Raw genomic sequence first — 14,289 nt, 5'->3', positions numbered from 1 at the left:
CCCACCACTGAAAACCAGTTGCCTTCCCAGTGAAAATGTTAAGGAACTCCTGATTGCTAACTACTTATTAACCAGGAGTGAGGTCTTTACGGGCAAATCTTAGACGGAGACCTTGCCGTATTGACTAAGCGATAGCGAGGTCAATACGGCAAGGCCGAGGTTTGACATTTTCCCGTAAAAATCGAACATAGCTTTTTGTAACTCTCTTCTTGTAGGGAGAAATTAGCTGTTAATCGCTGTTTTAATTTTTTGTTTCTTCATGTAGTTCCAGTGCTATAATTGGATGGGCAGCGCAGTTCTTCACATCTGCAATATTTGTAATGTTTGAGCAGGTCAGTGAATGAAGGATTTGCGCTGATAGCAATCTGTAAACTCTTTTTTTTTTCTCTTTTTTTTGCTTTAAATGAATACGGCTTCACAAGTTATTCAGATGCTGTGTTAAAAAAAATTCAATTTATTTTTCTAAACAGGTATCCCCAAATGACCCCTTTGGAATAAAAATGTGAGTACATTGTAATTTGCAAACAGGTGGATTCTCGAGAGTCGTTCTTTAGCTTTGTAAAGTCATCTTGCAGTGCTTACAATCCTAGCTCCACTTAACGCTTAAAAAGGGAAAAAAGCTTCTTTTTCTGTGACTAGGTTTATTGGTTTAAGGCCCATCCACACTACGCCGGAGGAATCTGAAAACGCAGCTTAATTTCTAGGGTTAGGCCTTCCGTCCACACTAATCCGTCACGAAAAAGGAGCTTTTCAAGCGGAAACGCTTTCCGTTCCGAAACGGAGGAATTTGAAAACGCCGGCTTTTTGTTTTCGCGTGGACAGAAAACATTTTGAAAACGGAGCGTTTTGAAAACGATGACCTCACGATGATCAAGTGATTTCCCTGTCCGAATTTTTTCAAACACAAATCCAAAATGAGCAATGATTGTTGCGTTTTTAAATTTCTCCCGTATAGTGTGGACGGGACATGAGTTGTTTAGATATCGTCTTCATCGCCGCAGAAATAAGCGAGAAATCACTGAATTGCAAAGTTATTCTCATAGGGCAATGCAAAGTATTTTTCTTTCTCTCTCTAAAACAAGGAACAAAACGATGGGTATGTGCCGTATGAAATCGTAATTGACAAACAGGTTACTTTGTCCTGGAGGTCCTTTGTTTTAATTCCTGGTTAGTTTCCAAACATGTCTTGATCAGTTTTTTGGCCTGTCTTCTGAATAGAGCACAGCTCTTTCTTAACTGGCCATCGTTGTTATTGTTATTACAACAGAACTTTGTTTGTTGACATTTCATGTTTATTTACCGCTAATACAAGCTATTTTTGTTAAAACCGTGGAATCCGTTTTTGCACAAGCTGTAATCAGTATGTTTCCAACACTGAGTATCGACTCCGAAATGTCTCGAAAATTCGATGGTCAAAAACACACTGATTCAGTTCAGTTCTCTTGCAATAAAGAGCGGTTTGCATTTGAGAGTCGAAATGTAATTGGTTTTACATCAACCTACGCTACACGATTGGCTTAAAAAATTCGCGCCACTTTCATCCAATCAGAAGTAAAACTAAAGCAATCGTGAGCCGCTCGCATTCGTTTTCCGGCGCTTAACGCTGGCTACATGTAATTACTTCGAGTTTTAATTGGCTCGCTGTATTGTCTGTGTCCTTTGTGTTCGGCTAGAGTGATTACGTTGGTTTTGGTTTTACGACACCCAATTCAACACCGCTCTAATAGACTTCAAACATGTAGTTTCTGTTTAGTTCTCACAAGTTAGAATTTTCTTGTAAGCGTGTCGGAAACGTTTCTGCATCACCCCGTAGATCACGGGGTTGATAGCGGAACTTGCTGCGCCAGCAAAAGGCATTATGAGGTAAACCTGACGAGGCAAGCTGTAGTCTCCTTGTAGAGTGTCCAGAAATTCAATTGTAAAAGCAGGACTCCAGCATATCACGAACGCGATAAGTACAGCGAATAGAATTTTCGTGATTTGGACCTCCTCTGCAAAAGATTTAGCGTTGTCCTCATGGAGACTGGAAGCTGCAATTTGTGCAAAATGGGCGTGAACTTTACGAAACACTTTGAAGTAGCAAAATGTTATCACCGGATAAGTCATGGCAATTAAAACTGAGTAAGGTCCAAGAAGAAGGGCTTGCTCCTTCTTGTTCAGGCTCTTGCAAACAAAGCATGCTAGTTTTCCGGGATGGTAACAGAACTTCTGCGACACAAATGGAATTACAAACACTCCTGAAAAGACTGCGCATGCCGTGATAGATAAAAGCACGTAATTTCGCGTGTACGCTTTCTGGTAGATAATTACCGACCGGATCATTTTCACGTAACGATTTATGGCGATAAGCGTCAACGTCAGAATCGAAAAGCATGCGAAGAAATAAGTTAATATGCCTTGGATCTGACAGAGCGTATCCCCAAATGGCCATCTTCCTAGCATCACCACGATCAAGCCCATTGGAAGACAAAGAACCGTCAGCAGCAAGTCTGACATCGTTAAAGCGATGATGTAGTAATTTTGAATTTTACGGAGCGCGCGACATCTGTAAAGAGCCAAACTGAGAATTGTGTTCCCTATCAATGCCAAGAAAACGATAGCGAACGCGCCAGTGGACTCTGCAACAATCGTCCATGTTTCCCTGTTCTCGAGTGCCTCCTCTATGCTTCGTTTTCTCTCTAAACTATCAGGCATTCTCAGCTCTTAAGTAAAGAGACTTTGGTTTCTTGGTGCTCTTTTCAAATTGTAATCAATAAACTCGTCCTTTCATATCCCGATCTGCTCTCCACGTCTCAATCTTATTGCGTTAATAAAGACGTCACAGCGTTTTACATATTACGATATCTCTACCTTGACACTTATTTGCAGTTTTTCACAAAGTCTTAATTTAATTTTTAATAACTAGAGCACAGTAAGTAGACATATTTAGGCAGCTGTCTGGCTAAAATAAATTTCCAAGAGGCCTGCATGTCAAAAACTACGTCAAACTTGTACAGAAAAAAAATTGCAATAGAAATTGTAAGTTGAAACTGCTCTTTCCTTGAATAATTATTTGCGGCTATGTGCGTGATTGATAAAAACCAATACAATTTTTTTTGCGTGGGTATTACCGTTAATACAAGATGTTACCTTTGGCATTCTTGTTGATTTGGGTCTTGGAAGCATGCGTTTAGGAGAAAACTACGTGTTAACTGCCTTTTAAGTGATATAATTTATCATTCAATGGACATTTTCCTTGACTCGCTGCCAACTTAAGCAAAAAGCCGCATCAATTCTAGATTAAATTGCTTATTTGTTCAGTTGTTTACACATTGACCAGCAAACATCATTATTTATTGTTTTTCAGTGAGAGGTCTCATTGGAAAGATTGTTAGCGCTTTCTTTAAAATCTGCCTTGGGACACTGCGTGCAAAATATTTCACCGTTAGGATTTTCAGAGAACAACTTCAAAAAAAGCACAATGGTGTGCCTTGAGTCACCATTTTATGTTCTTTCACTTTCCTGAAGACACTGATAAACATTGAAATGAACGGGTTGCCATAATTTGTAACAATCATTACGTTCAGACCCGTAGAAACAGTCGTTAAATTACGGGAGGGCAATTTACAAATAGAGCACCATTAACTTAAAGGATATATAACTTGATAATAAGAGAGTTTCAATTTCTGAATAATACATATATGTTATTTGCCGGCCGGGAGGTCGGTATTAGGAAAAACTGTAGGCGAGGTCTTGAGTACGGTCCGAGACCTGCGGCCGAGGGCCGTACTCAAGACCGAGGGCACAGTTTTTCCCAATACGAACCGACCAAGACCGGAAAATAACGTGTCAATTTTTTTCCTACGGCATTGCTTTGAAAGCAACTTTTGGGTTGAATTTTAATTAAAGCCGTTCAGTTCAAATCTGGCGCACGCGTGCGTGTTTGACATTTCGGGCACAGAAAACGATACTGTTTGCATAATTGTTTGACTCTGTGGTGAATGTTTACATTTTACGTTGTTTTGCGGTAGAACAAAAAGCTTGAAAAGTTGCCAAAGTTAGAGATAATTTAAAACGGTTCGCACTCGGGGTCCGGATGGGAAACTCCGGACCTCTTGAGCGCGTGCGATTAGCCGAGCAGATTCAAGGATTTAGCCCGGGATTCCGGACGGCTGAGAAGCTAAAGAAAAAAAATTAACTTACAATACTCCTGTATAAAAATTGGATAGCTGACTCAATCCAGTTGAACGATCCAGGAGGTATGTTTTTAATCAAGCTACATCCCCTCTTGGATCGACACTCGCAGCCCGCATTGTTTCTGGACCGCAGCTCAAATATTAATATGATTTAGTTTGCACAAAATGTGTCCTGAAACAGAGTGATATTTTTGATTGGCAGGATGAACCATTTTAAGCATCCAGTTGGGGCTCCTTTGCATGCCACAGAAGCTTTTCCAACTCGACAAAGTCAAATCCAACGTTTTATGAAAGAGGTAAGTTAGAAAGAATTGATTACTTCAATTCTGGTAATTCATTCACAGACCTATGGTCTCCATTGTGTTATATAGCTTTTTTGGTTCACTTTGTTGACTCTTACCCTCGAAGATATATATTTTGATCAAAGCAAAACTTATTATAATGGGATTCAGCCTTATTGTCTCTCGGTGTAAAAGTCGTGACGTTTGTTTAGTTTTTTGTTTTGTTTATGTTTTTGTTTTGTTTTGTTTGTTTTTTTCCTAAAGACATTTTATTTACAAACTTTTCCTGAACTCCATAGGGCTGGCCTTTAGTCCATTGTCCCACATTGAACTTCTTCTACTATGATACATTACCGGAGAAAGAAAAAGCTCGACTGCAAGATCTGGAGCCTTTTGACGAGTTTGAGGTGATGATTAAAATGCTCAGATGTAGCATTCTTACGTTTTCCAGTGGCAACTGCTGGCTTTTTTCGGATTTGATCGTGGCTGTTTCGACTTAGACCGACGTAAGCTACTGATGATAAAAATAACTAATACCAATGAGATTCGCTCTAAGGATTCGATTCAAGAAATTGCAGTGGTTTGATTTCCAACCTCTCTGTCGGAAACGAGACTACAAATGACACCTATGTTAATCTTACAACCACTGTAGCATTTTCGTCTTGTCTTTTTCTTAGGAATGGCATCTCATGTGTTCACACTACATCGTCCTCTCAGCTTTCAAAGGATCCTGTCAGGACATCAAAGAAGAGCTGTTTTTCCAACACAGTGGTAAATATTTTTACTTACCACTATACTCGGCTAATGTAACTCGCCGTTTAAGATGTTTGAATGATTTTGATGGACAAAGTAACATGAAAAATCCAAGTAGAGCAAAATCAGCTAAACACGCTAACACAGACCTTTATGGTCGATATGTAAACCACGTTTGACTTCCGACAATATCTTACATCAATTATGTCATAACGTTTCGATCTTTTTGTTCTTCCAATGATAGCACTGTTTGACGAGTCGGCAATTCTTGAAGAGAACCCGTGCTCTCTTCATACTGTAGATGTTTTACCTTCGCGGGATGGACTTAAAAGGTATATACACTCTTACTGTTCTCGGTGCTCGTTTTCTTGAACCAAACAATAATTAAAAGCGTGTTGTTCATTTCACCGTACCCAAATTCGCAAATAGCCGATCAAAAGCCGTGTCTACTGTCCTGATATCCCGCGATGTCAAGTCACTGAGCTGATATGGCTACGATATCAAGCTTACTTGGCCGAATTTGGGTACGGTACACGTAAATACGTAATCGTGCCTTTTTGGTACGTTTCGGCGGCAGATCAGGCTCGTTATGTCTCACCATGGGTATTTTGGCGCGTCTACGTCTCGCGAAAATACGAACCATGGCTCGACCAAACTCGCCTGATATGATGTTACTATTAGGTATAATAATTGACCGTAATCCATGCAGAACAAAAATGCAACTTTTCCACCTTAAATCAGCTGAGTGGCCTCTCCTCTTCATAACCAGGTTTGGTCACACAGCCACTCCATTGTCTGATAGTGTAGTTCTTCTCACTGGGGGATTTGGCCTTGATAATGGAAAACATATGCGACTCAATGGCGTTCAGTTACTGCGGACTGTTCAAGGTAACTTTTTAACAATCCTTTTCCTCTTTTTTACGGTAACGAAATTATTGTATCTCTTAAATTTGCTTATTTGTTGATTTGACTCATTATATGTTGGGCTTCAGTCTAGACTAGCACTTTAAAAAGGCTGCCATACTGAACTGCTTTGAACACCCAATGTAGCCATAGTTATGAAGCCCGGTAAACATCAAAGAAGCAAACAAAAAGGCTAAGACCTATGCTGGAAGGTCCATGACCCTGCACATCTTTAGTTTTATGTTCATTGACTATGCATGAATTACGTAATATTGCAACGCTTCTATTGGTCAGTTGTATGAGCACACATAACCACACTTTGCCAGGTTTTTTTGCAGCGTCAACCCCCAAAGTAACCAACAAAAATGCAGAACAAAAAACTTTTCCAGGTTTAATAGCCATTCCTTCTATTAACTATGATGTAGCCAAGTGTTATTTTTTTTTAATCAGGTGTTTGGCATTGTACAGACGTGGCTTCAGACTCGGAGATTATACTTGGTAAGAAAGTCAAGACAATGTTATAGTCGAACTCAGCTAAATATAAACAAGGCAAAGATGGATGGAAATATGTTACAATAAAGTTTGAAACGCGTTTATTCTGTTGAGAAATATGATAGCGCAATATTCGTTCTGGTGGTGGTGTATTTTGGAATGAAATGACATCAAGAGCAACGTTGCAGTGATAGTCTAAACAGTAAGGTTGTTTAAGTAACATATCAAACACGAAAGACCGTGTTTGACCACATTTCCTAACACCGAGAAGAGAGTTGAAAATACGACGCGCAGCGGAGTATTTTTGACGAACTTCGAGGTGTTTGGAAGTGTGGTCAAACATGGTCTTGAGTGTTTGGTACATATCTTCTCAATCGAAACTTAAACTGAGGAGAAAACGGAGAAATAAAATCGTAATTATCTATGCTAATTAAGATCAGATATCCAAACAACTTCACGGTCATGATTTTCTTTGTTTAAACTTGATGAATAGTGTAATGATTTGCTATAAATCGAAAGAACAGGTGGAAAGCTTTGAGAAATTTAGCCTTGAAAACGTTACTGAGGGATAATATTTTACTATTAGTGAGAAAATTATGACTACTAATAGAATTTAAAACTGTCTTATTTCAGGTGGCCGAATCTTCCACAGTGCAACAAAATTAAACGACAATAATATTTTAATACATGGTGGTCGGACATCCCCGGCAAAACCTTGTGCAGAAACATTTTTGTTATCGCTGAAGGACAAGGATGAATCACAATATTCCAATTGTTCAAACGTTCATGTTAACTGCCGCTCCGAGAGTGAACGTAAAAGCTGTGAAGAAGTTCAAGGTTCTTGTGAAGGGAAAATGAGATACAAGCATACGATTTTAAGTTGTCAAGGAGATATCCCACAACCAAGATGGCGACACAGTGCAACACGTATTGTTCTACCTGATGGTATGTCAAACTGTTTTGTTTTTTTTTTTAATTCCTCATTGTGTGTTGAATATCAACGTACTATAATTAAACAAACGCATTTGAATAATCCTCCATCTATGGTGTGATGCGTGTCTTAGTCTATTACTGTTTGTCCCCAATTTCTTAATCCAAGAAGATTGAAAAGTTTTGTTTTCTGTCGAACCAACGTTGACAAGGTGTGCTTCCAAATTTTGGGTGAAAATCGTGTTTTTGTTATTGTTGTTGTTGTTGTTGTTGTTGTTGTTGTTGTTGTGGCTTTTACTTTTATGGCTTTTATTTGCTCATAATCATATCGAAACCTTAGGTCCCGTTCACACAACGCCGAAGAAATTTTAAAACGCAGCTTTATTTCTACGGTTAGGCCTACCGTCCACACATCTCCGGCACGAAAAGTGAGCTTTTCGAAAACGCAGACACTTCCATCGCTGCTTTTCGTCAACGCAGGCACTTCCATCGCTGCTTTTCGTCAACGCAGGCACTTCCATCGCTGCTTTTCGTCAACGCAGGCACTTCCATCGCTGCTTTTCGTCAACGCAGGCACTTCCATCGCTGCTTTTCGTCAACGCAGGCACTTCCATCGCTGCTTTTCGTCAACGCAGGCACTTCCATCGCTGCTTTTCGTCAACGCAGGCACTTCCATCGCTGCTTGTATGTTTATAAATGTGTGAATGGAATTACATCTCACAAATTGGAATTATCTAGAAATAGCGATGTCCATAGATATAACACTCGCTCCAAAGATCATCTTAGACTTCCAACAGTAAAACGGAACTGGGGTAAACAGAGAACTTGTTATCATGCCTTTAAAGACTGGAATGCCTTGGACAGTGACTTGAAGAACTCTGACACCATATGTCAGTTTAAAAGTAATTTTTTTAAATCTATTAGTCTATAATTTACTTTTGTATTTTTAATATATTTTTTAATTTGTGTATCTATTTTTTAATAATTTAATGTTATTTTGGATCGGGACCTTTCTGTAGATCACCTACGGGTGAGAAAGCTTCCCGTTAAAATATCATTAAAGCTTCAAAGCGGAGAAATTTGAAAACGCCGGCTTTGCGTTTTAGTGTAGACGGAAAAACAGTTTGAAACAGAGCTTTTCAAAAACGATGACGTTACAATAAACATGTGATTTTCCTGCCCGAGATTTCTCTCAAATACAAATACAAAACGACCGATGATTGTTGCGTTTCAATTTTTTTCCGGCGTAGGGTGAACGGGAAACACTTGATGCGTTTTCTCTCTCAGTGGGTGGTCAGCAATAAATTGTCTTAAAGTTAGTAAAGGAAGAGAAGCGAAGAAGGATAAAGAAGAGAAAAGTAGATAGGCGAGCAAACTCCAGTCTTCGCCTCCCTCCGGCGAATCTCGTCTCGAATATTTTGTGTTTCTTCTTCGCAGGCAGCGAAAGTGTATTAATATTTGGCGGACGCACTTCAACTTGCCTCGCCCTTGGAGATTGTTATTTACTCGACATAAAATCAAATACATGGACTAAGGTATTGTTATTGTTAAGGCTGCTTTTAATGTACCGCAGGATCGCTGAATTTTCATGGTTTTCAGGTCTTTCTCAGAAGCAAGAAAACCGTTCGCTGAGTGAATGTGAAATTTTGATCTAATCCTTGCGATAGAGCGATGGCTTGTGATGGTATGCTTTTAACGCAGTGCATAACAACAAAATCGATTACTCAAGTATTTTTGGAACTTAAAGAAGCTCAGTCAGGGTATTTTGAGTTATTTTGGCCTCGTAAAAAATTGCCTTTAAATCGAAGGAAACCTTAAAATAGTAGTTTACTAAGATAGAAAAACACTAAGGAGATAATAATAAACCATAAAGGAACAAGGATGGTTAAGGATGGAGAAGATTGGCACGGATTACAAATGACGAACTTGAAAAATGGAGGCTAAACTTTTCAAGATGCACAAACCGTGAGTGACGTAGCTCCTTTAACCTTTCTCCTTGTTTCCAAGAGTGTTTTTTTTTTTGTACTTTTAAGTGTTTCATTATTCATTATTCAGCTGCTGAATATTTAAGGTAAAATGGATAATCGTTTCACTAGTTTATGTTTCTAACATTTCCCAATCTTTTTACCTTCAGAATCTTGCCGAAGCATTTAGTAATAAGTTTATTTGACTTGAATTTCAAGGTTGATCTCGGTGGAGATGCCGCTGTGCCACGTCATTCCCATACCGCATGCGCATGGAACAATCATGTGGTACTGGCAGGAGGCTTGGGGGCTAGTCTCCATGCCCTTAACACGGTTCAGATCATAGATATTCAAGTAAGAAAGTAATAGGCCATTTCCGAGTTACCTAATGCCTCTGTTTCAAAACGAGTCTGTGCAAAACCTTTCTTATGAAAATAAGTTGGATTTGCATAGAAATGAACCTGTAAGCGGAACTCATTTTCATATGAATGGTTTCGCACGAAGACTTATTTTTACACAGAGACAAAAGGCAACTCGAAAATGGCCAATTTGCTCGTCAAGTTGGCATTGAGTTGAAGTAGATTTGCGTGAAAACATTTATTTATTCTCCCAGTTTGTAGTTCGCGCTGAAAGCAGAGAGAGATGAACCACCTAAAATTTTGTCACATTGCTTCTATAGTTACATAATACATCCCTGTTTTTTTTCTTACAGGTGAATGCAATGACGCTACGGTCGCTACCTATTGAACCACCCTTACCGCCGAGGTAATGCGTCGTCAAAGACACATACTTCCGAATGATATGGCGGGAAAATTCTCACCAGAGAATTTTTCAGAATTCGTAGGCGAGCTTTTATGTGGTGTAGAATATTTATGGCATACCACGAGAAAGCTACAGATGAATGACATCATTGGCTTTTCCCATACCGAGGTTCCCATCGAAAACAACTGACAAACGATTTTGGCGGGAAACCTCTTGATGCTGTGAACATGATGAATTGCGATGCACGCACCAAATTATGACGGGAAAATATTAATAGTTGTAAGGGACATGGCGTCTCGAATTTCGACGGAAAAAGAACGCAGCACGTTATGACAAAAAAATGCATGCAATCTGTTTACGTTGAATACTGAGCCCTCTGTATTATGGTAATGCGAAGATTAACAATTATTCCAGGAGCGCGCCTTGGATATGAGATGATAGAGAACCAAAGAGGCTCATGAAACACTTATATTGCATTATCTAATGATCCAGTTTTTAATAATATGGGATGTTTTACAGTGTCTAACTGTTGTACTGGAAACTAATTTGCGGTAAAACAGGGAATCGTAGAATCCGATGTAAAAGTGAGCTGTTTCTTTGTTTCATCGCTTATTTTCCTAAGAACTCGATTTAGCCCTACATGTGATTATGTAGAAATTGACGTGCGTCAGGTGGCAAATAACTTATGCTAACAATCCAATTGTGTCGTTTTTTTCTTTAAGGTACTCACACACGGCTCATGTTGTTAATGACAACCTTTTCCTTGTTGGTGGAGTGACTCCAAACTCTTCCCACCCCTCTGGGGTGATTGTTCTTCATCTGAAGTCTATGGCGTGGAAGTCTTTCACTCTGCCGGTTAGCAATCTTTTTATTTCAAAGATAACAACAATTAATTAAGCTACTTCAGGAGCCATAATCGGGGACGGAGACCGTAAGCGCGCGCCATTTCTAGTATTGGGGTTGTCTCCATGATATGGGACAATTTTTCTATTTTTAGAACAAATTGCGCCATCGCCTGCGGCACACGCGCGTACATTCTGCGAGGATTTTTGCGGATGTCGCGCGGGGGAAATGGCATCCGAAATTCCCGAACTTTTTCATGTTTTTGCCCCACAACTCAACGCGTTTACGTCTGTTGGAGTTTTTCTTAAATATTTTCGTCGTTAGCTGCTCCAGTTGGAGTGAAGTAAGACAGTGTCGAATTTAGGTATGTTCCGCTTTGAGCTTATATATATCGCTGACCGAGTTGTGTTCCGATGCTTCTTTTACTTGAGCTGTACATTACTCCACTGTAAATTTCACATATGTTGAAGATTAACAGCTTTTCCATGACACAGCAAAACACTAGCTGGATATATTTAGATATAGCAGAGTTTCAGGACTTCATAGTTTCCTAGCTCCTCTTGCCACACGCTTGCGAGGAATTTGTCAGTCTATCGCGACCGAAAAGTAAAACAAAATAATTGCTAGTTTGAGTTTCGCTTGAATTGTAAGCAACGCTTGATTTTTCATCAAGGCCCAATAACTTTACGTCCGTAGATACTGCTCAGTTTTATTCGTGTAAAAATCCAGTAAATTCTCTGTTGTCGATGAATGAGAGAGCCCGCCGATGCGTGTTTTTGTACAGTCAGTAAACATGACAAATTGTACTTCCGCCGCACTTTCGTGTGAAAGCGTACATCGAACTCAAACAATAACTCTATAGTTTTTAAATATGTTTAAGATTGATAAATGTTTGAGAGCATATTAAAAGCTAAGCTGAAAATATGTGAATAAGGCAGAAATAATCAGCATATTTACTATGACGCTCTCTTTAATCGACTTGGAATAACGATTTCGATTTTGTTGATCGAGTTATCAAAACTCCTTGTCTATTTTCATTTTCGCAGTGTAAAACTTCACTATGCTTATGTTGAAGAAACACTCATGATGTTAGTAGCCTTTTTCGCGTTCGTGAAATTTGTTACAGCATCTCAGCACAAAAGATAACGAAAGAAATCTTTGTCAAGATTTGTTGACAATTGAAAACACCGACTCGGACTTGAAAGTGCGCGAGCTGCACTATGCAAATGAGCGAATTGTACGCGTCAGACTTTCCTTTCAAAAACTTTTGCAAACTCACCAAACAAGCAGAAACAATAAGAAACCGTCAAGACAGGTTTTGGTTATGATGAAACATCGTCCGAGAAACTCACAAATTAACTCGATACCAGAGTAGAGAGTTTTTCTTGCTATATTGTTAAGTCAGAACAAACGCAAAAACATTCGCGTAAGCTTACAACTAGCGTGAGCAGATCTTATTATTCATTCCCAGCGCGAGATTGAAGTCTTGTTTTCGACCCTGAAAAACCCACCTTTTCCGTTAGCTCAGAGCATAAAACTACATATAAGCGCCCTGGTTCGTATTCCCTGCCTTATTCCCTGCCATCGCTGTGAAAAATACGTAAGAGAATCTCTCAACTCTCACCATTTGATCACGCAACGTGACAACATCCACGCGACAGCCCCCGACATGTGCGTGAATCCGCGCGGATATATGACGTCAGGATGGCGCAATTTGTTCTAAAAATAGAAAAATTGTCTCATATCATAGGTGCGCGCGAATCCCGAGACTTGCGGTCTCCGTCCCCGATTATGGCTCCTGGCTACTGCCATAAAAATAGTTGTATAGCATTGCCTAATATAAAATTAAATATATTCAAAGAGCATAACATCGTTTTATTTTGTATAATGCTTTATACCTAATGTCCATTGCTTGTGCAAGGAAATAACTCATTTCTCAAACGCGAGTAATTTCATTGTTTGGAAAAACTAACGTGCTGTCTTAACTTCACATGAAAACTCTCTATTTTTCCCTAGCCTCTTGACAATTTGTTTTGACAATTTTAACATATTTTCTTATGAAATTTCGTTCAAAACGTGATCCACTAAATTATGTATCTAATCGGTGCACATCTAGTTTCTTTCAATCATTTTATAAAAGAGAGAAAAAATCCATAATTCTTATCAAATTTTATCCTCTTGTTTACTGTTGTTCTGTTTTTGGTTTTGTTTGTTTTTTCTTTTTATTGTTGTTCTCTTTTTTCCTTCAAGGCGTACACAGCACCTTCCATGCCTTTGATGCTTCATAATCACCGCAGTGTCTGCTGGAAAGATTCGCAAAGCATCATGGTTCTGGGCGAAGGAGGAAACTGTTTTTCATTCGGAACTCACTTGAATGACGGGCCGGTGTTTCTTAACCTTCCTCTGCCTTGATACACCACATTTACAATCCTATTAAACGCCTTGGGCCGCGTGTTGCAAAGGGCAAGATCATGAATATAACGCCAACTACTGGCGTTTCGCTTCAAGAGAAGGCAAGAAAGACTGCGTTGTAACGGTTAACAGAAAAACAGCCGCTGTTCTTGAAAATAGTCTGCACTCCTTCCCCGAAGGTAACGAGACCGGACTCGAGAAGGAGGCACAAAGTCATTTGACGTTGAACTTTTTACGAGGATAGTTAAAATTAACTGTACGCATCTGTATAATATACATTACATAGCCACTATGCGACTCATTAAACTCAAAGTTTAACGTCATTTTCTGCTGTTACTGTCATGGTTTGCATAACTCTCATTATCATCATGATCATTTGATGCAAATATTTTCTTCCTTTTCACTGCCGGAGAGTCCGCCACGTGACCTGCAAATAACTACCCATTTTATCTCAAATAATATTCTGCGTGTGTGTAACCCTCGATCTCGTGTGTGAAAACTGGCAGATCGCTTCCCTGAGCTGTCAGAAATCAAATGATAAAACAATTATTGAACTCGGTTATCGCAAAAATATCATATTTTGTCAGTGTCTCGCAGATCAGTTATTTGCCTCGGCCTTCGCCTTCGGCAAATAATTGATCTGCTCGCCACTGACAAATCTCAATATTTTGCTCAGCCTCGTCCAATAATTGTTAAATATGGTCCTCTGAAAATACTGTGCATGCAGCACGTACGAGGCGACGCCCCCATAGGCCGACTTGTTTTGGCCGAGGG

General features: G+C 39.4%; 2 protein-coding genes across 3 annotated transcripts in view; one reads left to right on the top strand and one right to left on the bottom strand.

The window, feature by feature from the left end:
- The window catches only part of LOC145488170 (tRNA wybutosine-synthesizing protein 4-like), a 19,886-nt gene extending 6,059 nt beyond the window's left edge, over positions 1 to 13,827 (top strand). For both annotated transcript variants that reach the window (XM_081466973.1, XM_081466974.1), the window contains exons 7-20: positions 266 to 332; positions 471 to 502; positions 4,378 to 4,471; positions 4,756 to 4,863; positions 5,134 to 5,227; positions 5,454 to 5,541; positions 5,979 to 6,097; positions 6,563 to 6,610; positions 7,238 to 7,549; positions 8,972 to 9,069; positions 9,718 to 9,852; positions 10,211 to 10,263; positions 10,983 to 11,115; positions 13,354 to 13,827. In XM_081466973.1, coding sequence (XP_081323099.1) covers positions 266 to 332; positions 471 to 502; positions 4,378 to 4,471; positions 4,756 to 4,863; positions 5,134 to 5,227; positions 5,454 to 5,541; positions 5,979 to 6,097; positions 6,563 to 6,610; positions 7,238 to 7,549; positions 8,972 to 9,069; positions 9,718 to 9,852; positions 10,211 to 10,263; positions 10,983 to 11,115; positions 13,354 to 13,515 — 1,543 coding nt within the window. In that variant the 3' untranslated portion in view covers positions 13,516 to 13,827. The remainder of the gene's footprint in view (positions 1 to 265; positions 333 to 470; positions 503 to 4,377; positions 4,472 to 4,755; positions 4,864 to 5,133; positions 5,228 to 5,453; positions 5,542 to 5,978; positions 6,098 to 6,562; positions 6,611 to 7,237; positions 7,550 to 8,971; positions 9,070 to 9,717; positions 9,853 to 10,210; positions 10,264 to 10,982; positions 11,116 to 13,353) is intronic.
- LOC145488174 (5-hydroxytryptamine receptor 4-like) lies at positions 503 to 4,384 on the bottom strand. Its single transcript, XM_081466977.1, has 2 exons — positions 3,229 to 4,384; positions 503 to 2,844 (listed from the first exon to the last, which is right to left on the bottom strand). The coding sequence occupies exon 2, from the start codon at positions 2,692 to 2,694 to the stop codon at positions 1,750 to 1,752; it is 945 nt and encodes a 314-aa protein (XP_081323103.1). The 5' UTR covers positions 2,695 to 2,844; positions 3,229 to 4,384; the 3' UTR covers positions 503 to 1,749.
- Positions 13,828 to 14,289: the final 462 nt, after the last annotated feature.

This window comes from Orbicella franksi, chromosome 5, assembly GCF_964199315.1.
Source record: "Orbicella franksi chromosome 5, jaOrbFran1.1, whole genome shotgun sequence".
Lineage (NCBI taxonomy): Eukaryota > Metazoa > Cnidaria > Anthozoa > Scleractinia > Merulinidae > Orbicella > Orbicella franksi.
The sequence above is the reverse complement of the archived record's forward strand: the minus strand, read 5'-3'. Positions and strand labels throughout refer to the sequence as shown.

What these genes read in the sequence shown, in the direction of transcription:
- LOC145488174 (XM_081466977.1), bottom strand. Translation starts at nt 2,694, where the DNA reads ATGCCTGATAGTTTAGAGAGAAAACGAAGCATAGAGGAGGCACTCGAG.